This window comes from Oryctolagus cuniculus, chromosome 6 (assembly GCF_051225735.1).
Source record: "Oryctolagus cuniculus isolate XC-2025 breed Fujian yellow rabbit chromosome 6, ASM5122573v1, whole genome shotgun sequence".
Lineage (NCBI taxonomy): Eukaryota > Metazoa > Chordata > Mammalia > Lagomorpha > Leporidae > Oryctolagus > Oryctolagus cuniculus.
In genome coordinates, this window is record NC_142872.1 from 22,695,668 (window position 1) to 22,719,288 (window position 23,621).

The 23,621-nt window shown below is 41.5% G+C and overlaps 1 protein-coding gene across 3 annotated transcripts in view; it reads right to left on the bottom strand.

Annotated features, from left to right (window-relative positions):
- Nucleotides 1-23,621, bottom strand: part of AFF4 (ALF transcription elongation factor 4) — a 99,325-nt gene that overhangs the window by 24,944 nt on the left and 50,760 nt on the right. For all 3 annotated transcript variants that reach the window (XM_051843318.3, XM_051843317.3, NM_001171499.1), the window contains 6 exons: nt 10,860-10,896; nt 7,403-7,451; nt 5,275-5,329; nt 4,783-4,820; nt 3,630-3,792; nt 1,970-2,887 (listed from right to left, as the gene is read on the bottom strand). In XM_051843318.3, the coding sequence (XP_051699278.1) occupies nt 1,970-2,887; nt 3,630-3,792; nt 4,783-4,820; nt 5,275-5,329; nt 7,403-7,451; nt 10,860-10,896 (1,260 nt within the window). The remainder of the gene's footprint in view (nt 1-1,969; nt 2,888-3,629; nt 3,793-4,782; nt 4,821-5,274; nt 5,330-7,402; nt 7,452-10,859; nt 10,897-23,621) is intronic.

A 23,621-nucleotide genomic window follows, 5' to 3' on the forward strand; every position in this document is an offset into this window, starting at 1 on the left:
TTTGTTGAGGAAATAATCTCTATCCTGTTTGTGATTCTCAAGTCAGCTTGATTGGGGTTTATCTCCTAGGTTTACTTGATAAGGCCAGTCTCGGTACCTATCTGTTCACCCACTGAAGCTCAACTTTATGTCTTTTACAATCACACTCAAAGGTATTCATTAGGGGAAACTATAGTATTCTTCAACAAATATTATTTAAAAGTTTACTTTCCTCTAAAAATTCCTCACTATAGCAGAAAAGATCTTTAGGGCCGGCACTGTGGTACAGCAGGTAAAGCTGCTACCTATGGTGCTGGCATCCCATATGGGCGCCCATTCGAGCCCCCGCTGCTCCGTTTCTGACCCAGTTCCCTGCTACTGTGCCTGGGAAAGCAGCGGAAGATGATCCAAGCACTTGGGCCCGTGTACCCACATGTGAGACCTGGAAGAAACTCCTGGTTCCTGGCTCCTGGCTTTGAACCGGCCTAGGTCTGGCCACTGTGGCCATTTCAGGAGTGAACCAGTGGATGGAAGATCTCTCTCTGTAACTCTGCCTTTCAAATAAATAAATAAAACTTAAAAATAAAAAGCTATTTTTCCCTCAGAAGTCTCCACTATATATGTAAATTTGTGACTTACTGATATTTCCACAGCATTTCAAATTATGATGTTTAAAAAACAAATGGAGGTGCTGGTGCTGTGGCATAATTGGTAAAGTTGCTGCCTGCAGTGATGGCATCCCATTTGGGTGCTGGTTCGAGTACTGGCTGCTCCACTTCTGATCCAGCTCCATGCTAATGTGCCTATGAAAGCAGTGGAGGATGGCCCAAGTACTTGGGCCCCTACCCAGGTGGGAGACCCAGAAGAAGCTCCAGGCTCCTGGCTTGAGATCAGCCCAGCTCTGGCTGTTGTAGCCATTTGGAGAGTGAAACAGCAGATGAAGACCTCTCTGTCTGCCTCTGCCTGTTTGTCAAATATATAAATCTTTAGCAAAAACAAAACAAAACAAAAACAAACGGGGGGCTGGCGCCTGCAGTGCAGACATCCCAGATAGGCGCCAGTTCGAGTCCCAGCTACTGTACTTCTTTATGCAGCTCTCTGTCTGTTACAGCCTGGGAAAGCAGTAGAAGATGGCTCAAGTCCTTGGGCCACTGCACCCACATGAGAGACCTGAAAGAAGCTCCTGGCTCCTGGCTTTGGATTGGCCCAGTTGTGGCCGCTGTGGCCAACTGGGGAGTACACCAGGGGATGTAGACCTCTCTCTCTGTCTCTCCTTTTCTCTCTAACTCTGACTTTCAAATAAATAAATAAATCTCTTAAAAAAAAAAAAAAAGTGGTACAGCAGGTTAAAGCCCCAGCCTGCAGTGCCAGCATCCCATATGGGTGCCGGTTGGAGTCCCAGCTGCTCCACTTCCAATCTAGCTCCTTGGTAATGCTCCTGGGAAAGCAGGGGAGGATGTCTCAAGTCCTTGGGCCCCTGCACCCATGTAGGAGACCCAGAAGGAGCCCCTGGCTCCTGGTTTCTTATCAGCTCAGCTCCAGCTATTGCAGCCATTTGGGGAGTGAACCAGCACATGAAGACCTTTCTTTCTCTCTCTCTCTCTCGTCTCTACAGATCTCTATAACTCTTTCAAATAAATAAAATCAATCTTTACAAAAAACAGAAACAAATGGAGACAGGCATTTGTCCTAGAGATTACCATGCCTGCACTCCCTACCAGAGTGCCTGGGTTTGATATGCAACTAGGGCTCCAGCTCCTGATTCCAGCTTCCAGCTAATGCAGATCCCAGGAAGCAGCAGTGACAGCTCAAGTAACTGGTTTCCTACCATCCAGGAGAGAGACCTGGACTGTTTTCCCAGCTCCCCAGTTTTGGCCCAGACTAGTCCTAGCTGCTGCAGGTATGTGGGCTATGAATCAGCAGATGGGAGATTGCTCGCTCACTCTCTCTAATAAAAAAGAATGAGAGTAACACCACAATCTTTACATACCTTATGTTTCCTCTTGCCTTTGTTGGACACTTTCTCTGAGGCTTGTTTCTGGGCCTCTCTTGTGTGCTTTTCTGGCACATTTTTCTTTTCCCCCTTAGGTGGCTCTGTCTCTTTGTAAGGCTTTCCTGGTATTCTAGTCAAAAGATTCAGGTCAATCTTCACAATAAGTGGATACCTGTCATCAGGCTCACTAAGGGGTGAAAGAAGTTCCTTCTCTTCCATAGGAGAGAACATTCGCTGCCGAAAAAAGCTATCTTCTTCCTCCACTGAGGAGGGTTTAACAGGAGTCCTATTGCTGTCAGGGTACTTAGGAGTTTGAGAGGAAGGAGGAAGGCTCTCACTTTCATCTGAATCTGAGGATGAGGTATCTGTTTCTATGATTTCCCTTGATTTCTGGGAAGACTTACTCGTTGACTTGTATTTCTTTTTCTCTGCTGGAGGCCGAGGGGAAGATTTAGACTCCTTCTTTATATTGGGTTTCCTTGAGCCTTTGGTGGCTGCTTTGTGTCTGCTGGAGGGCATGCTGGCAGCCATGTCGACAGGCGTCTCACTTTCTATCTTCAGGCCTCCACGGGGTTCTTCAACAGCTGCCTTCTCGGCCTTTTTGGGTTGTTTTTTGCCTACAGTTCTCCTCTGTGTTGTGCTGTCACTCTGTGCAGGAGACTTCTGCCTTCCGCGCCCACTTTCTGATCCCTTTTGGATGGTTTTAGAGTCTCGCCCAGGAGTAGCAGAACTTGTTTCTTTAGGTGCACTCGTCTCCGTGTAGCTATTCCCAGTGCTCTGTTCTCGGCCCTCCTTTTTGTAGCCTTGAGATGATGGGATGTTACTATCCACAGAAGAAGCTGGAGACACCTTATGCGGGTTCACTTTATTCAACCAATTATCTAGTTGCCATTTGTTTGTTGGTGGTGGTTCAGGCTGAAAAACAAATATATGTATATATATATACTTTTTCAATATTGAAACTCTTTTATAATCAGAAGGAAAGAATACAATGTCTAATGCAACAAAAGCATTGCTTTTTCATAGTTCTGACTGAATCAAAGCATCTTATCAGCTCTAATCACTTCAGTGAGATTATGCACTTAATGTTATATAAGGACACTTTAAAAATTCTGTGGAATATAGCATTAAAACCTAAGCTTATTGTGGTGCAAAAAAATTTGGGATCTGTGAAGAATCCATTTCCTATGAAATTTTTAAAACTTCCCCAAGTACGGGCTTTAAAACAGCAAATATTCACGTTAGGAATTCAACTTCAAAGGCATTCTGACAAATGACCACACAGAATATTTAATTCCACGAAGTAAATAATATAGGTAGCAAGACAGATTTTTACCTGAATTTTACTGAGCCACAGTGAAATTATATGACTCATTTTATTCACAATTATTACACAATATGAATTACCATTTTGAAACACAAAAATAAATTCAGTATTTAAATGCCCTGCAAGCATTTCCTAATCTAGATGAAATGTCCATTAAAAGAATAAGGAAACTGAAGTATCTAGTTTTTTTCTAAAAGACATAGTTGAATTTCCCTTTGTTGGAATATGTAAACTGCTTTCCTTCAACTCTCACACTGGAGTTGGGTCTGAAGCAAACATCACCAAGAGCCCTAAGAGGGCTATGGAAGGTAGCTCTTCCTTCTGTCTCACCTCAGGAGATGCACTCTGGGATGGCTCATTTGCCTCACTATCACTGGAACTACTTTCACTCTCGGAGTCAGATCCAGAGCTGCTTTCAGACCCACTGTGGCTGCTAGAATCATCTCTGGAGTTATCTGCCCCTTCACTATTATGATGTGAAGGTTCAGAGTTACTGAAAAAGATTAAAAATGAACATTTTTTAATATAATCACAACAGGAAAACATTCAAATCTGACAATCAACTTTATTTAAAATGTTTGCTATTTTTTAGAAGTTTTTATTTAGAGGCCAGTGTTGTGGTATAGCCAGTTAAGCCGCTGCCTGTGACATCGGCATCTCACATGGGCACCAGTTTGTGTCCTGGCTGCTCCACTTCTAATCCAGTTCCCTGCTAATGGCCTGAGAAAGCACCAAAAGATGGTCATAGTGCTTGGATCACTTCCACCCACGTGAGAGACCCAGAAGAAGCTCCTGGTTTCAGCCTGGCTTAGCCATGGCCATTGCAGCCATCTGGGGAGTGAACCACTAGAAGGAAGACCTCTCTCTCTCTGTAACCCTTTCAAATAAATAAATAATTTTTTTTTAAAAAGTTTTTATTTGTTTGTGAGAGAAAGGCAGAAAGACAGATAGAGCCATACAGACAGCTCCCATTCTCTGGTTCACTCCCAAAATACCTACAATAGCTGGACTGGGGTAGGGTAGCAACTGGGAGCTGGGACTCATTTCAGGTCTCCCACAAGGCTGAAAGTTATTGAGTACTTGAGCCACCACCATTGCTTCCCAGGATCTGCATTAGCAGGAAGCTGAAGGCTGGAGCCAAGAGTCAGGAATCAAACACAGATACTCTTATGTGGGACACAGAAGTTTTACCCACTAGGCTACAGGTGTGCTCCCTAAATGCTTATTATTTGTTAAGCTGTTTCAATTCTATGAATCCAGAATTTGAAAATAAATTAACTAAATATTAAAAATAATTTGAAGTATAATTTATATACAAAATTCATCCATTAACATAATTCAATGATTTTTAATTTAGTTGTATACCAACTATGACAATTGATAACATTTAATTTATAAGGCCACTTATTATATCACTACAATATTATCAGGTTGACTTTATCTCTCCAAATTGAAAAAAAAAAAAAAAGAAAACAATGTCTACCTTCCTGGTGTACTTCTTGGCATTGTTTTATCACAATCCTAAAATAAAAGCACAAGAAGAAAATCTATGAATGAATAAACAGTACTCTATTTGCCTAAAATGAACAAAAGTTGAATTCCTGATGAAGAAACTGGCGTTCTCTAATGCATGTATCAATGCTTACTTAACATTCATACTGTTTTACCTAAAGAATAACACAATTGTCAGGATGAGATCAAAGGCTTTGCTAATAGTCTTTCTTATCAATAACCTCCTGCTTCATGAATATCCTTTGATCTATAACAAATGTTAAGGAAAAGTCAATACTGGTAAAAGAAGAAACAAATGGAAGATAAAACACAGAGTAGAAAACTAAAACATCTGAATGTCAGAAAGCCTGCAGGAAGAAATTTATTTTAAATAAATGGATCACAAATATATGACTCAATTACACATAAAATACAATGAAACAAATACTGGATGAGACAGGCAAAAATAACATAGTAAACATACCTGTTCCCCATCACTGTCTTCACTGCTGCTGAGTTTTAAGTCATCTTTTAACATACTAGAGGGAAAAGGCAGAAAGGATTATTATATCTGAAACAGTTTAACATGGCATGCCAGAATATTAAATATCTACCAGCAATTCTAGAAATAATCATTGCAATCGTCAAAGATTTAATTGAAAAACAAAGAAAAAAGAAAGCCCAAGTCTTACTCTCAGTTTCATTCATTTAGAATACAAACAGAGTAATTTAACCATTTCATGAACTCTAACCTTTCCATGGGTAATATGTTCACCTTTCTTTTCTATTAAGTGAAAGCTACTTTCTATAAACTCTCATACTAATTTCTGTAATCTAGAAGTTTCCTCGAATTGCACTCCCACACACATTATATCACTATTAAAACAAATTAACACAGCCATACCTAACCGTCCACTAGGAAGACTTAACTCCTAAAAACAGGGAAGATAAAATGAAAGGATCAAGCAATTCTTTCTTTGTCTCCAGTATTCTATGAAGACAGATTTGTGTAACTGCTGGCAACTGGATAATTGTAAAAATCAGAAGAACACAATACCCTAAGCCAAAGTTCTAGCTCACAAATGCCTTGCTATGAAAGACAAGTGCCCTCCATAGAAGCAACACTTTTGGGTGACAGCCTTGGTTACACAACAGAAATGACTATGTAGGAGTTTTTTAAACTCCAGGTTCCAAGTCCTCAAAATCCAAATCAAGTTTAAAAACCACCCAATAATATAATTTAATACTAACTTAAAAACCACATACTAATACTAATAGATAAGCCAACAGTTTTTAGAATGTGTTTTGAAAGTAAAAATAAAGATCTAAATTTTCCTTAATGCCACAAAATCAAAACCATTACGCTTAAAAACTGAGTAACAATTTACAAACACTATGTCTTTTTATAGGAGAGGAAAAATTATTATGCAGTTTAAGGAGAAATGCAACCAGAAAATAGGTCATTTCTCATTAAAGTAGCCCCATTACCTTTCTTTTAAAAATTTTATGGCAGTCTCCCATCAGTGGGAAAGAAATGCTCAATATTACACAAAAGACCACCTTGAAATTAAGTAAACAGATGATTATAGAATTATGAAAAGAGTTTAAAAACTAGCCCAAGAAAGTGGGATGGACAGAGTATTCTTTAGGACATGAGCTTTAGAGTGGATCTCCATGCAGGGAAATATACTTATTCTGAATTCCCTCAATCCTTCTGATTTAATAATGGCAACTCAATGAACCGGTTCACACATGTTAGTATGTCCAAAATTTTATCAGACTACTTATGCTTTCTTATCTTCAACAAAACGATGTGCACATTTATAGTAGGCACTGAACAGTTTTTTGTGCATATATTTATATGATAAATAGAAATACAATTTCAATTTTTCAGAAGTGGCAGAGGGGAGCCTGTATTCATACATGTTCATTTTTACTTGGTTCTCCCAATGCTGATTGTAGTGGTGCCAGACAGATTATCAGCAGTTGGTGGCTATGACATAGGAACCTGACACTATGGGCCATGATTTCTTTAGAATTTCATTTTAGTCACTGAGGTAACAGGAATTCAGTTCATTGTGTAAGCTGAAATTTTATCATCATCCTATCACATTTTGATGTATCTTCCTGGTTCTGACTACATAAAATTGGAAAATCTTAAAGACAGTAAACTACATTGGTTCTTACACTGAGTGGTTCTGACTTATTAAATACAAACTATGAACACACACACACACACACACACACACACAAAACCTGTGAGATATGAGGAAAGAAACTGTGATCTCAGAGCAGAGATAGGCAAACTATGGCCCACAAGCCAAATTCAGCCTATCACCTTTTTTGCAAGGAAAGTTTTATTGCAACACAGTGATACCCATGGTCTCTGGCTGCTTTCATATTACAATGGCAGAATTAAAGACAGTACATAGACAAAGTAGTCCTGAAAGTCTCAAATATTTCACTATCAGGTCCCTTACATAACAGTTTGTCCACTCTTGCCTTAAAAGATTAAGTAAATATTTCTAAGTACTTTCCAAAATATTCAGGTATCACAAACTACTTTTAGCAAAAACATTTTAATAAAAAGTTAAATACGTAAGTAAACTTACGATTTAGGTTGGTGTCCATTTGAAGTTTTAGAAGAAGGGTTATATCTTTCTAGAACAAAAAGAATGTGTAACTAAGCAACTGATTGGCTATTTAGACTGTAAAATATCTATCCTCAACTAAATATAAATCAAAACAATGAGATATAATTCTTCACCCATGAAAATGGCAAAACATTAAAGCTCAATAATATGAGACACTGGTTGGTAAGTACTCCGGAAGCAGGCACACTTACATGCTATTGGCATGTAAGGAATGTAGACTTATATGATCTTTCTAGAAGGCAATCTGGCAATACTATCTCATCAATACTATAACTGTACTGCTATTGACCTGGCAATTCCAATGAAAGGAATTTACCTTACAGGTGTAACTGCAGAAATAGACACACACACATGAATATTTATATTTCCAACAGGAGAAACTGAAAATAAATGTCCATCAGTAAATGACTAGTTAAATAATGATTCTTTCATATAATATAGTACAATTTTTAAATTTAAAAAAATATTTTATTTATTTATTTGAGAGGTAGAGTTATAGACAGACAGAGAGAAAAGTCTTCCATCATCTGGTGCACTGATCAAATGGCTGCAAGGGCCAGAACTGAGCTAATCCAAAGCCAGGAACCAGGAGCCTCTTCCGGGTGCAAGGGACCATGCACTTGGGCTATCTGCTGCCTTCCCAGGCCATAAGCAGAGAGCTGGATTGGAAGAGGAGCAGCCAGGACACGAACTGAAGCCCCTATGGGATACTGCTACCACAGGCAGAGGCTTAGCCTACTACACCACAGCACCAGCTATAGTACAATTTTAACATTAAAAAGAACGAATTAGAGCTTTATATTGATAAACAGTTCTAAAATAACAAGTGAAAAAAATACAAAGTTACAAAGAACAGGTGCAGCTATAATCCCATTTGCCAATACGTAGCTTTGGGGAGAGAAAATGGGGGAGGAGTAAGGATGATATGTTCTTTTTTTTATTTTATTTTTTTTTTTTTTACAGGCAGAGTGGGCAGTGAGAGAGAGAGACAGAGAGAAAGGTCTTCCTTTGCCGTTGGTTCACCCTCCAATGGTTGCCGCAGCAGGCGCACCACAGCCGGTGCACCGTGCTGATCCGAAGGCAGAAGCCAGGTGCTTATCCTGGTCTCCCATGGGGTGCAGGGCCCAAGCACTTGGGCCATCCTCCACTGCCCTCCCGGGCCACAGCAGAGAGCTGGCCTGGAAGAGGGGCAACCGGGACAGAATCCGGCTCCCTGATATGTTCTTAAAAAAAGAGAAAATGGGCCGGCACCATGGCTCACTTGGCTAATCCTCTGCCTGCGGCGCCGGCACCCCGGGTTCTAGTGCCAGTTGCTCCTCTTCCAGTCCAGTTCTCTGCTGTGGCCCAGGAGGGCAGTGGAGGATGGCCCAAGTGCTTGGGCCCTGCACCCCATGGGAGACCAGGAGGAGGCACCTGGCCCCTGGCTTCGGATTGCAGCACCGGCCGTGGTGGCCATTAGGGGAGTGAACCAACGGAAGGAAGACCTTTCTCTCTGTCTCTCTCTGACTGTCTATAATTCTGTCTCTCTGTTTCTCTCTCTCTCTCACTGTCTAACTCTGCTTGTCAAAAATAAATAAATAAATAAAAAATAAGAGAAAATGTCAATTTTCTTGCCTACAGTTAGCTATTTTCTGTGTATCAAAAATATCAAGCTCCTTTTTTTTTTGAATACCTAAACCTTCAAGGAAGAACTAAGAATTCTACAAGGGTATATCAAAATCTTTATGGAAAAACGTATTTAAAAGGTAAGTTTATTTTGGTTTCAAAATTCTGAAATTCATGCAAGTTCTTACATAGTAACATCTTTATTAACTTTCTGAAAACAATGTACATGTGTGTTTCAAAATTTTTGTACCTAAATTAAAATTATCACTTAATTTTATTTTCCTCAAACTTTCTGAAGCCCCCCTCAACTCTATATATAATGATACTTCAAAATTTCATGTAAAAATTTAAATTTTCATCTTTTTATTTTTTAAGATTTATTTATTTGAAAGGCAAAGTTACAGAGATACAGAGGCAGAGGCAGAAAGATAGAGAGAGAGAGAGAGAGAAAAGAGAGAAAGGTCTTCCATCCTCTGGTTCACTCCCCAAATGGCCACTACAGCTGGAACTGGGCAGATCCAAAGCCAGAAGCCGGGAGCTTCTTCTGGGTCTCCCACATGGGTGTAGGGGCCCAAGCACTTGAACCATCTTCTACTGCTTTCCTAGGCTACAACAGAGAGCTGCATTGGAAGAGGAACAACTAAGTCTTGAACTGGTGCCCACACGGGATGTTGGCACTGCAGGCAGCGGCTTTACCAGCTACTCCACAGCGCCAGCCCCTTGGTTTCATCTCTTTTAAGATCACTAAAAAGAACTAGCAAGCATTCAAAAGTTCCACATTTTCATTTCCCCACAAACCTTAAAACCAGGATAAAATTACCTTATTTAAAAAGTTGTTACTTTTGGCAAAAAGACTACCTATTTTGTTAACAGAGGTATAGGGTGAAGCTCGCACATTTGTAATGGTTCCTGACATTATCACTATCAATTTACACAATCAGTATCCCTTGGGACCACATTTGCATTCCCTAAAGTTCTCTTCTGCTTAGGTTCTTCTGAGAGATCTAGAGAGTAGAGGTAAAGATTGGGATGTAGCACTCAGCAGACCAGGCTTTCCACCCAGACCAGAAGACCAAGGAAGCATAAATGGGGAATGTACAGACTTGGGAAGAGAAGAGCCATATTCAGCTACGATGACCCTTTCTTGCCTGAAGTTTTACCATCACAAAACCAAGTATCTTCATGAAGGAAGTAGAAAGTCAGAAGAATGAGGGGCCGGTACTGTGGCATGGTTAATACGCGGCACCAGCATATGATATGGGCGCCATTTCCCGTCTTGGCTGCTCCTCTTCTGACCCAGCTCTCAGCTATGGCCTGAGAAAGCAGTGGAAGATGGCCCAAGCACCTGGGCCCCTGCACCCATGTGGGAGACCAGAAGAAGCTCCTGGCTCCTGGGTTGGATTGGCTCAGCTCCGGCTATTGTGGCCATTTGGGGAGTGAACCAGTGGATCTAAGACTTTTCTCTCCGTCTCTCCCTCTCACTGCCTGTGACTCCACCTCTCAAATAAACAAATAAAAATAAAAAAGAAAACAATAGAAAGTCAGAAGAATGACTCGAGTTTATGAGGTGACCATCCAAATATATGAACTGTTTTAGTGAAGTTTATTTTAATTTCCCAAGACCCATAGACACTGACCTTGATGTTTTTAAGCATACCAAGATTTAGTTCAACCCATTACTACTTATCAGATCATAAAAATTAGGATAAGAAGCGCAAAAGAATTACTAAAGCAATATATGGTGAGACCATGAGAATCAAATACTTAGTAAATAGCTTACTTTGAAAACCAAGAGCAAAAAAATACTCACTTTGTTCTCCAGGACCAAAGTTGGACTGCTGAGGCTCCTAAGAAAAAGGAACATAAAATTATACAAAATGACATTAAGAAGGAAAGACTCATTAGGGAAAATGCTTCAAATTACATGAAAGAAAAGACATGGAAAGAATGTTACGATTCTGTGTGATGAGCTTCAACAATCCTGTGGCCAACAATGGACTTTCCAAGAGCATGACAATAATAACATGGGGCTACCCAATCATCTTGCTTTATCATCTTTCTTTTCTGCAGCATTCATGATACTCATCTTAATTCAGAGCTTTGAACAAGAGTAAAGAATTGCAAGTGAAGATTTGGGTCTTAAGAAAATGCTTACTTTACCAAAAAAAAGTTAACACTATAAACAGTGTACAGGTAAAAATAGCTATACACTATATACATTCAAAATATAGCACTTTTATTAGCTAAAAAAAAAATTCCATGAGGATATCCTCATGTCATGTTATTCCCTCCCTCTCTCTGCTCTCAGTATCTTATAAATAATTAGCAGCCTGAGGAAAAGACTGCCATGTATTTTTTGTAAGCCTTAGAATAGCATGGTTCCTAGCACTCAAGAAGCACCAATAGAACGGAAGCTAAAAATGTCACCTTTAGTTCAAGAAACACAGCTTTACAAACTCAACTTTCATGACCAGAATAGCTGTTTGATGTTGAAAACAGTGTCTCATTCTAGATAAAAGTCTGTGGTATAATCCCTAAAATACTTAAAAATAAACATAAGCTTTCTTCAGTAACAGAATTATCTGTGAAAGAACCATCTAAACAATAAGAAAGTTAAAATAACTTTCTTGTTAAGAAAAGCTGTAAACATGCATCTATAGTCAAAATGGTTTTTAGGAAAGGTGTCAACACCATCCCATAGAAAAAGAATAGTCTTTTCAACAAATGGACAACAAATAGGCTAGGACAACTAAGTAGCCACATGCTAAAGAATGAAGTTGTTCTTTTATGTCACACACTGTGGAAAAGTTAACTCAAAACGGATCAAAGAAGTAAATGTAAAAGCTAAAGTTATCACACTCGTAAGAAAACACAATGTCATATTTTAATGACCAAAGATTTGGCAAATAATTTTTATATACATATGTTATCAAAAATACGAAACACATAAAAGTAAAATAAACTGAACTTCAGGAAAAGTAAGATTTTTTGTGTTTCAAAGGATACCATTAGGAAAATAAACAACAACTCACAAAATGGGAAAGAATATTTGCAAATCATACCTCATAATGTACTTGTGTGTGTGTGTGTGTGTGTATATATATATATATATATATATAGAGAGAGAGAGAGAGAGAGAGAGAGCGCTCTTATAAATTCATGGATAACAAGAGATCCAACTAAAAACTGGGAAAAGCACCTGAATAGATATTTCTCCAAGAAAGATTTACAAATGGCCAATAGCACATGAAAAGATGCATGGATGCATGATACCATTTGTCATTAGGGAAATATAAATCAAGCCCACAAAGAGAGGCCTACCACTTCACACTAAGATTAGTAGAATCAAAAAGATAGTAATAAATGTGGACAAAGATGAGGAGAAACTGTAATCTTTACGGAAATGTAAATTGGTGTACTGCTTTGGAAAAGTTAGAGAGGGTTCCTCAGATGATTAAATACAAAATTACCATATGACCCAGCAATTCTACTCTTAGGTATGTAATTATAAATACAATATAAATATATTCTTCAGTATAAAACTAAGTGAAATAAGCACATATGCCCACATAAATACTTCTACATGAATGTTGACAGCAGCACTCTCTGTAATAAGCAAAAATAGAAATAAGTGGAATGTCCATCAGATGATTCAATAAAATATGATGTACATCCATACAATGGAATATAATTTGGCCACAAAAAGGAATAATATTCTGATACATGGTACAACTTGGATAAGCTTTGAAAACATCATAATCAAAAAGACTACTTTATATAATTCATTTAACGTCTAGAATAGGAAAATCAATACAGAGAGCAGATTAGTGAGTGGTTCCTTGGGGGTGGGGGAGAGAGAGGTTAGAGGGGAAGCAGGATAATAGTCAAGGGTGAAGAGTTTCTTCCTATGGTGATGACTGCACAGATCTATAAATATAATTAATGGAATGTACACTTTATCATTGTTTGTTTTTTAAAAGTTCCTATAAAGTTAACTTTTTATTTATTTGAGAGATAGTTAGAGAGAGAGGGGGACAGAGGAAAAGATCCTCCATCCACTGGTTCACTTCCCAAATGGCCACAAGAGCTGGAGCTGGGCCAATTCAAAGCCAGGAGCCGGGTCACCCAGGTCACCCATACAGTTACAGGGGCTCAAGTGCTTAGGCCATCTTCCACTGCCTTCCCAGGCCATAGCAGAGAGCTGGGTCGGAAGTGGAGCAGATAGTACTCGAACCAGCGCCCACAAGGGATGCCGGCACCATAGGCAGAGGTTTGCCCACTATGCCACAGTGCCAGCCCTATCATGACTTTTTAAAGACTTATTTTATTTATTTGAAAGGCAATTACAGAGAGAGACAGACAGACAGACAGACAGACGTCCATTTGCTGGTTCACTCCTCCCGCCCAGATTGGCCAAACTAATGCCAGGAGCCAGGAATTCCATCCTCGTCTCCCACGAGGATGCTTGGGCACAAGCACTTGGGCCATCCTTCACTGCCTAACCTGGTGCATCTACAGGGAGCTGGATAAGAAGCGGAGCTGCTGGGACTTCACTGGCACTCCAATATGGGCATGATATCAGTATCGCAGGGGGCAACTTAATTTACTACACCACAGTGCCACCCCTTGGAAGTCATACTTTAAATGAGTGAATTCACGGAGCCAGCACTGTGGCCTAACAGGTAAAGCTACTGCCTATGATGCCAGCATTTCATATGGGCACCAGTTCATGTCCTGGCTGTTCCACTTCTGATCCAGGTTTTTGCTAATGGCCTGTGAAAAGCAGTGGAAGATGGTCCAAGTACTTGGGCCTCTACCAACCACATGGGAGACCTGTAAGAATCTCCTGGCTCCTACCTCCAGCCTTTGCAGCCACTTGGGGAGTGAACCAGGGGATGGAAGATAGAAGATGTCTGTGTGTGTGTGCATGCATGTGTGTGTAACTCTGCCTTTCAAATAAAGACACCTTTAAAAAGAACAAATAAATGGGTGAATTCACATAAGTGAATATATAAGTGAGTTATATCTTAATACCACTGTTCAAAAATCTGAAAATAGAACAGTAGCCAAGAGGTCACTCTTTGTTGTGTTAGGCACTGTGCAGTGGGTTAAACCACCACTTGCAATGTCAAAAACCCTTACTGGAGTACTGGTTCAAGTTCCAGATGCTCTGCTTCTGATCCAATTTTTTGCTAATATATCTGGGAAAGCAGTGGATTATGGTTCAAGTACTGTAGCCCCTGCCACCCACATGGGAGCCCTGGATGAAGTTCCATGCTCCTGCTTTCAGCTTAGCCCAGCCCTATCTCAAATGGGCATTTGGGGAATGAACCAGCAGATGGAAACGCTCCCCCCCTCAACCCGTCACTCTGCCTTTCACGTAAATAAATAAATTTTTTTCCCGAAAATTCAAGATTCTTCTATCCCAGGCCCCCTTATAAAAGATTTATTTATTTCGCTGAAAGGCAGAGTTACGGAAACAGAGAAAGAGGAAAAGAAAAAGAGTACACGCTCTTTCAACTACTGGTTTACTTTCCAAAATGGCCAGAATAGCTGGGGCTGGGTCAGGGTGAAGCTGGAAAGCCACAATTCCATCTGGGTCCCCCACATGAGATGGTCCAAGTACTTGGACCATCTTCCTCTCCTTTCCCAGGAGAGGAGACAAATAGGAAGTGGAGCAGCCAGGACTCAAAGTCACTCGAATGGAAGGCTAGCATCACAGGCTGCCACTTAACTTGCTGCATCACAGCACTGAACATTTCCATCCATTTTAACTGCTTACTGTCTTATTTACTAGGTAAACGGCCAAAAATTAACAGCACTGGGACCAACACTGTGGTGCAGCAGGTGAAGCCACTGCTTGTGACACTGGATTCTCACATTGGAATGCCAGTTCAAGTCCTGGCTGTTCCACTTTTGATCTGGCATTCCTGATAATATTTGGGAAGGCAGAAGATGGCCTAAATATGTGGGCCCCTGCCACTCATGTGGGAGACCAGGATGGAGTTCCTGGCTCCTGGCTTCAGCCTGGCCCAGCTATGGTTGTTGCAACCATGGGAGTGGATGCACAGATATTCTCATTTATTCTCTCTCTCTCCATCCTTCCCTCCCTCTCTCCTTCTCTGTTGTTTTGCCATTCAAACATTCAAATAAACAAATCTCCTCTTTAAATTCATAGTCAGAGCTTCCAAATAATCACTGACAATGTTCTCTCATACTGATATCCCCAATCTCACTCTGTATCATTACTGCTATTCTATTTTACAAAGGAATCAAAATGGCTCTTTGTTTTTCCTAGGGAAGAAACCCAAGTTCTTTGGCATCACATTCACTTCTGTACCTAAATACTGGGAATACATAATGATAGGCAAAGACAGACAAGGGTAGCTAGTGCTGTGCAGTGCCAGGTAAAGAAGCCGCCTGCAGTGCCAGCATCCCATATGGATGCCAGTTCAAGACTCGGCTACTGCACTGCTGATCTATCTCTATGCTACAGCCTGGTCAAGCAGTACAAGATGGCCCAAGTGCTTGGGTCCCTGCACCTGTGTGGGAGACATAAGAAGAAGTTCCTGGCTCCTGGCTTTGGATCGGCCCAGCTCCACTTCTTGTGGCCACTGGGGAGTGAACCAGCAGATGGAAGACCTCTCTCTCTCTCTCTGCCTTTGCTTCTCTGTAAGTCTTCCTTTCAAATAATTGAATAAATCTTAAAAAAAAAAAAAAAAACCTAAACAAACGAGGGACTTGCTGTCAGAGAGTTTAGCACCAATTTGAATAAGATGAATAATGACTATCTTTGCAAGTACTCATGCAAATAAAGGTAAAACGGCAACTATGATCAGTACAATAAAGGGCAAGTACACACACAGTTTCATGTAAGAGCTGTCACCTGTGTGTGTGAGCAAGAGAACTAGGCAGGAGGATAAGGAAAGGCTTTCCTGAGGAAGTATCATTCACGGTGAGATTTGAAAGATGTTTAGGAAGGAAACTGGGAAAAGACAAAATAGGCAAGTGCTCAGGGAAGAACTGACGTAAAGGCCAAAGGGGGAAGAGAACAGCCCATATAGGGTCTTACAGACAGCAGAGAGGAAAAAGCAGAGGGAGAAGAATGGTAAGAAATTTATAGACCATATTAAAGATTTGTGTGGTCCAAGTTTATTAAGTGCAAGACTTACCCAACCATTTGTACAAATTGGGAAAATCATTCTAGGAATTAAGTTGACAACAGCTTTGAGAAAACTAGAATGGAAGTAAAGATAACCTGCTAGGAGGCTATTGCAGTGGTACAAGTAGATGACTATAGTGGAAACAAGCAAGTTGGCCTCCAAGTTATTCTGATCATGTACTCCATTTCTAAGACAAATTTGCTGTTTTACCTCCAAATTAAGTACACTTATGTATTCCTATTTAACCAATACACATGCTATATATAAAATTAAAATGTTGAGATTTTAAAGGGACAAAATAAAAATGAAGTAAGCTTTTATAGTCATTTTTAAATTCCTCTTATTACTGAAAACAAAAGCATTCTTACACAAGAAAATATAGTGCTTCAAAGGTCTGACACTAGATGGACTTACTCTGACATTTGGTTCCTTCTGATGCCACAGTCACACAAAAGATACAATCAACTACGTACCCAACTAAGCACTAGCATATAATTTCTTTCTTTTATTGCATTTCCACAACCAAATATTTGGCACTCTTGACATAAAGAATATTTCTTCTTTTGTATATCCTTACAGTATTCACCAAATTGCTATGAAAACTGTTACCACAGGCAGTTATAGAGAGGAGAAAAAGAAGCAGCCAGAGGGAATAAACCTGGATGAGCAATGCACCAAGGGACATAAGGAAGAACTGGATTAAAAACAGTATTCGGCCGGCACCATGGCTCAATAGGCTAATCCTTCACCTGCAGCAGCGGCACACCGGGTTCTAGTACTGGTTGGGGCGCCGGATTCTGTCCCGGTTGCCCCTCTTCCAGGCCAGCTCTCTGATGTGGCCAGGGAGTGCAGTGGAGGATGGCCCAAGTGCTTGGGCCCTGCACTCCATGGGAGACCAGGATAAGCACCTGGCTCCTGGCTTCGGATCAGCGCGGTGTACTGGCCGCAGCGCGCTGGCCATTGGAGGGTGAACCAACAGAAAAAAAGGAAGACCTTTCTCTCTGTCTCTCTCTCTCACTGTCCACTCTGCCTGTCAAAAACAAACAAACAAAAACAAAAAACAAAAAAACAAACAAAAAAAAAACACCAGTATTCAAGGGGCGACACTGTGGCGTAGTGGGTTAAAGCCCCAGCCTGCAGTGCCTGCATCCCAAATGGGCACCATTTCTAGTCCCAGCTGCTCCTCTTCTGATCCAGCTCTCTGCTAATGGCCTGGGAAAGCAGTAAAGCAGTAGAAGATGGCCCAAGTGCTTGGGCCCCTGCATCCACGTGGGAGACCAGGAAGAAGCTCCTGGCTCCTGGCTTTGGATCGGTCCAACTCTGGCCCATTGTGGTCATTCAGGAAGTGAACCAGTGGATGGAAGATTCTCTGTCTCTCTCTCCCCCTATAACTTTGCATCTCAAGTAAATAAATAAACCTTTAAAATAAAAAAAGCTAAAACAGTAAAATTCTTGGAAAACCAGGTATAAATCTGTGTAACTTTGGATTGTGACTTGGTTTGTTAGGTATAATATCAAAAGTATAACCATCACCACAAAGTAGGTAAATCAGATGTCAAAATTAAAAAACTTTTATATTTCAAAAAATACAAGAAAGCAAAAAACCTACAGAACAGGAGATATTTACAAACCATGTATCTGACAAGGAACTGGTCTCCATACCATATAAAAGCTCCTATACTTCAATAATAAAGAAAGATGGGGCCGGCGTTGTAGTGTAGCAGGTAAAGCTGCCATCTGCAGTGCAGGCATCCCTTATGGGTACTGGTTCGGGTCTTGGCTGCTCCACTTCCGATCCAGCTCTCAGCTATGGCCTGGGTAAACAGAAGAAGATTGCCCAAGTCCTTGGGCCTCTGCAGCTGCATGGGAGACCCAGAGGAGGCTCCTGGCTCCTGGCTTCGGACTGGCACAGCTCTGGCCGGTGCGGCCAACTGGGGAGTGAACCAATGGTTGGAAGACCGCTCTCTCCCTCTGCCTCTCCTTCTCTCTCTGTGTAACTCTAACTTACTAATAAAAAACCAATCTTTAAAAAAAAATAAAGAAAGTACAATTTAAAAATGAACAAAATAGACTTATTTCTCTAAGTAAGATCTATAAAAGCCAGTAAGCACATTAAAAGGTGTTTAACATTGTTATCCATCAGGGAAGGGCAAGTCAAAACCATTTCACATCCACTAAAATGGCTATAATAAAAGGAAGATAATGACAAGTTGGCCAAGATATGCAGTAATTAGAATTCTTAAATGCTGCTGATGGGAGTGTAAAGTGTAACAGCCACTTTGGAAATTATTTGGCAGTTCCCCAAATGATTAAACACAGAGTTACCATATAACTCAGCAACTTCACTTTTAGGTATACAACCAAAACTGAAAACATGTCCACACATACATACTTCTTTATGCAATGCAGAAACATTCATAACAGCCAAAAAGTGGAAAGAAAACAAATATCTATCCACTGTGGAGAAATAAAATGTGATACAGCCATATAATGGACTATATACAGTCATTAAAAGGAATGAAGTACTGATACATGCTACAATAGGAATAAACCTTGAAAACCTCATGCTAAGTAAGAAAACTCACAAAATAACACAGTGTATGATTCTATTTATAACAAAATGTCCAGAAAAGGCAAATCCATGGAGATACAACATACAATAGGGAGAGCCAGGATGCTTAAAGAAGGGGACTCTGGAAGATGAGGGAGGTGACTGCTAAAGGGTATCGGGTGTCTTTTGGGGCTCATGAAAATGTTCCAAAATGATTCACATGAGTACACAAAAAACGAGTGAACTGTATATTTAAAAAAAGATTTATTTGAAAGGCAGAGTTACATAAAGAGAGGGAGAGATGGAGATCTTCCATCTACTGGTTTACTTCTCAAAGGCTGCAATGGCCATGGCTAGGCCAGGCCAAAACCAGGAATCAAGAGCATTATTCAGGTCTCTCACATGCTTGGCAGGGGCCCAAATACTTGGGCCATCTTTCAATGCTTTCCCGCATACATTAGCAGGACGCTGGATTCGAAGTGCAGCAGAAAGGGCTTGAACCAGTGCTAATGTGGGATGTCAGCATCTCGGGCAGTGGCTTAAGCTGCTGTGTCACAATGCCAGTCCTGAATTGTACTTTTTTTTTTTTTTTTTTTTTGACAGGCAGAGTGGACAGTGAGAGAGAGAGACAGAGAGAAAGGTCTTCCTTTTGCCGTTGGTTCACCCTCCAATGGCCGACGCGGCCGGCGCGCTGCGGCCGGCGCACCGCACTGATCCGATGGCAGGAGCCAGGAGCCAGGTGCTTTTTCCTGGTCTCCCATGGGGTGCAGGGCCCAAGCACCTGGGCCATCCTCCACTGCACTCCCTGGCCACAGCAGAGAGCTGGCCTGGAAGAGGGGCAACCGGGACAGAATCCGGCGCCCCAACCGGGACTAGAACCCGGTGTGCCGGCGCCGCTAGGCGGAGGATTAGCCTAGTGAGCCACGGCGCCGGCCTGAATTGTACATTTTTAAATCAAGGATTTATTTATTTGAAAGCTAGAGTTGAGAGAGAGAGAGAGAGAGAGCGAGCGAGCTCTTCCATCTGTTGGTTCTCTCCTGAAATGCCTGCTAACAGCCAGGGAAGGCCCAGGTCAAAGCCAGAAGCCAGGAGCTTCTTCTAGGACTCCCACATGGATCCACGGGCCCAAGCACTTGGGCCATCCTCCACTGCTTTTCCAAGTACATTAGCAAGGAGTTAGATCAGAAGTGGAGCACATGGGACTTGAACCAGTATCCAGATGGGATGCCAGAGTTGCAGGCAGCCAGCTTAACCTGCTATACCACAACACTGGCCCGAAGAGTTCTCTTTACTTTTATTTGTTTTTAAGATTTATTTATTTATTTATTTGAAAGAGTTACAGAGAAAGAGATCTTCCATCCACTGGTTCACTCCTCAAACAGCTGCAAAAGCCAGGGCTGGGTTCGGCCAAAGCAGGAGCCAGGAGCTGCCTCCAGGTCTCCCATGTAGATTCCAGGGCCCAACGACCTGGGCCATATTCCACTGCTTTCCCAGGATCATTAGCAGGGAGTTGGATCGGAAGTGAAGCAGCTGGGTCTTGAGCCAATGACCACAGGGGATGCTGTCATTGCAGGCTGTGGCTTTAACCCACTGAGCCACAGCACCGGCAGCTGAACTGTACATTTTATATGGGTAAATTATGTACTATGTTTGTCTTGATAAAAAACTTACCAAAAAAGTTGGTATTAACCAGAACAATGAATTTATATTCAAAATATTCTGATAGGCCGGCGCCGCGGCTCACTAGGCTAATCCTCTGCCTTGCGGCGCCAGCACACCGGGTCCTAGTCCTGGTCGGGGCGCCAGATTCTGTCCCGGTTGCCCCTCTTCCAGGCCAGCTCTCTGCTGTGGCCAGGGAGTGCAGTGGAGGATGGCCCAAGTCCTTGGGCCCTGCACCTGCATGGGAGACCAGGATAAGTACCTGGCTCCTGCCATCGGATCAGTGCGGTGTGCTGGCCACAGCGCGCCGGCCGCGGTGGCCATTGGAGGGTGAACCAACGGCAAAGGAAGACCTTTCTCTCTGTCTCTCTCTCTCTCACTGTCCACTCTGCCTGTCAAAAAAAAAAAAATCTGATAAACACTAGCTTTAATTTTACAACTAAAAAAAAGAATGATTATTAAGTATATGACAAATATGGAATATTAAAAAATAGTAATTTAATCCAAAAGAATCTCAAGAAAGGAAACAAAGAAACAACAGATGCAAGGAAGAATGAACGAACAGTAAAAAGATATATTTAAAACCCAAAACATTGTTGGACTGAAATAAACTTGGGCTAAGTCTGTACTCTGTACTTGATTTGACAAATTTGTTCCAGAGTAGCTTTTATACATAGTACACTGTGCCCTAGCTGGACATGCACACAAACTGTAAACTAACCTAACAGCATACCCTTTTTTGGGCCAGAGTTGCCATATGAGCGCTGGCTCAAAAACAAGCAGCTTCAGTTTTGATCTAGCTCCCTGCTAATGCACCTGGAAAAGCAGCAGAAGATGACCCAAATACTTGGGCCCCTACTTCCCATGTGGGAGACTCGAGTGAAGCTTCTGGCTTCCAGCTGAGGTCCAGCCTAGCCTGCGCCATTGCAACCATTTGGGGAGTGAACCAGTGGATGGAACATACATCTTTCTCCCTCCCTCTCTCTGCCTATCAAATTAAAAAAAAAAATTTAGAATCCTTAAAAAAAAAAAAAAGTATATCCTTTTCACTAAACAACTGAATCTTAGCTAATCACAGGCTGCATACTTATTACATCACGTTCATATAAGGAAAATGTCAATTGCAGACAAATCAGATTGCTTCTGCATATTACTTTCTTTTCAATGACTATAAAATATAGCTTGTAGGGGGGCAAAGAGAGAAAAAGAAGGAATGGGCACTCTGATTCATCTTTAGTCTAGAATGATATCCTGGAGACAGTGCTGTGGAGCAGTGGGTTAAGCCACTATCTGCATGACAGGCATCCCATATGGGCACCAGTTCATGTCCCAGCTGCTCCTCTTCTGATCCAGCTCCCTGCTAAATGTGCCTGGAAAAACAGCAGAAGATGGGTCAAGTGCTTGGGTCCCTGCACCCAGATGGGAGACCTGTAAGAAGCTCCTGGCTCCTGGTTTTCAATCAGCCCAGCTCTGGCCACTGTGGCCATTTGAGGATTGAACCAATGGATACAGGATCTCTCTATCTCTGCTTTTAAATAAATAAAAATAAACCTTTAAAAAAAATAGAATAATGTCTAGATGTAGAACTTTGTTCTCACCCAGGTAAACTTCGTCATCGTTTTCTTTTAAATTAGTAATAATTACACTAAAAAGAGACAGTTTAGGAAATGGGCATCTATCCCTAGCAGTTAAGATGCCCATATCCCACAGTAGAGTGCCTAGGTTCGATTCTAAGCTCTGGTTTCTGACTCCAGCTACCGTGAAATATCCTGGGAGGCAGTGTTGATGATTCAAGGAATTGGGTTTCTGCCCCTACATAGAAGATATGGATTATGTTCCTAGCCTGTGGCTCTAGTCTCAGCCCATTGTCATCAACTGTGCCCATCTCAAGAGTGAACCAGTAGCTGGGTGTCTCTCTCTCTCTCTCTCTCTCTCTCTCTCTGTCTCTCATATAAAAATCTGAAATTTAAAAATAAAAAATAAAAAGAAATAGGTTAAATATTCCATGATTAAATATCAAAGACTTGTAGACTAAGGAAAAAATCAAGACTCAATAACATGCTTCCTTAAAGAAATCTACTTTAACAGATAGATTAGAAATAAAAGAACAAGGGGCCAGTGTTGTGTCCCAGAAGGGTAAGCCATGCCCTGTAGTGCTGACACCCCATGTTGGTGCCATTTCAACTCCTGGCTACTCACTTCTTATCCAGCTCCCTGCTAATGTGCCTGGGAAAGCAGCAGTAGATGGCCCAAGTGGTTGGGTCCCTGCACCTACATGGGAGACCTAGATGAAGCTGCTGGTTCCTGTCTGGCCCAGCCTCAGATTCGGTGATCATTTGGGGAATGATGTAGAGGATGGAAGATCTCTTTCTCTCACTTTCCATAACTTTGCCTTTCAAATAAAATAAATTTAAAAAAAGGTAAAAGAATGGCAAGTGGGAAAATGCCTAAAAATAAATGAAAACTGGAGTAACTATATTTTAGTATCAGACAAAACAGACTTCAGAACAAACTAATAACAGAGATAAAGACAGAACTCATAATTTAAAAAGGATTGGGGGCAGGCATTGTGGCACAGCAGGTCAAGTTGCCACCAACAATATAGCATCCAACCCAGCTTCCTGCCAATGTGCCTGGGAAAGCACTGGAAGGCGGCCACATGCTTGGGCCCCTGGCACCCACATACGAGACCCACAGTGAGTTCCATGCTTCTGGCTTCTGCATAGCTCAGCCCCAGCTGTTGTGGCCATTTGGGCAATGAACCAGCTGATGGAAGATCTAGCTATCTATCTTCCCCCCACTTCTCTGTAACTTCACCTTTAGAAGGAAGGAAGGAAGGAAGGGAGGGAGGGAGGGAGGAAGGGAGGAAGGGAGGAAGGGAGGGAGGATGGATGGATGGATGGATTAGGGTGGGCATTTATCCCAGCAGTTAAGACACCCACATCCCATATTGCATTATCTGAGTATCTGAGCTTGATATCTAGCTCCAACTCCTGACTCCTGCTAAAGCACAACCTGGGAGGCAGAGATGACAGTTTAGATACTAGGTCCCTATCACCCAAGTAGGAAACTTAGACTGAGTTCCAGACTCCTGGCTTCAGCATGGCCCAGCCCTGGCTATTAGGTGCATTTGGGGAGTAAACCATCGGATAAGAGATCTCTATGTGTTGCCTTTCAAATGATTAATCAAGAAAAATAA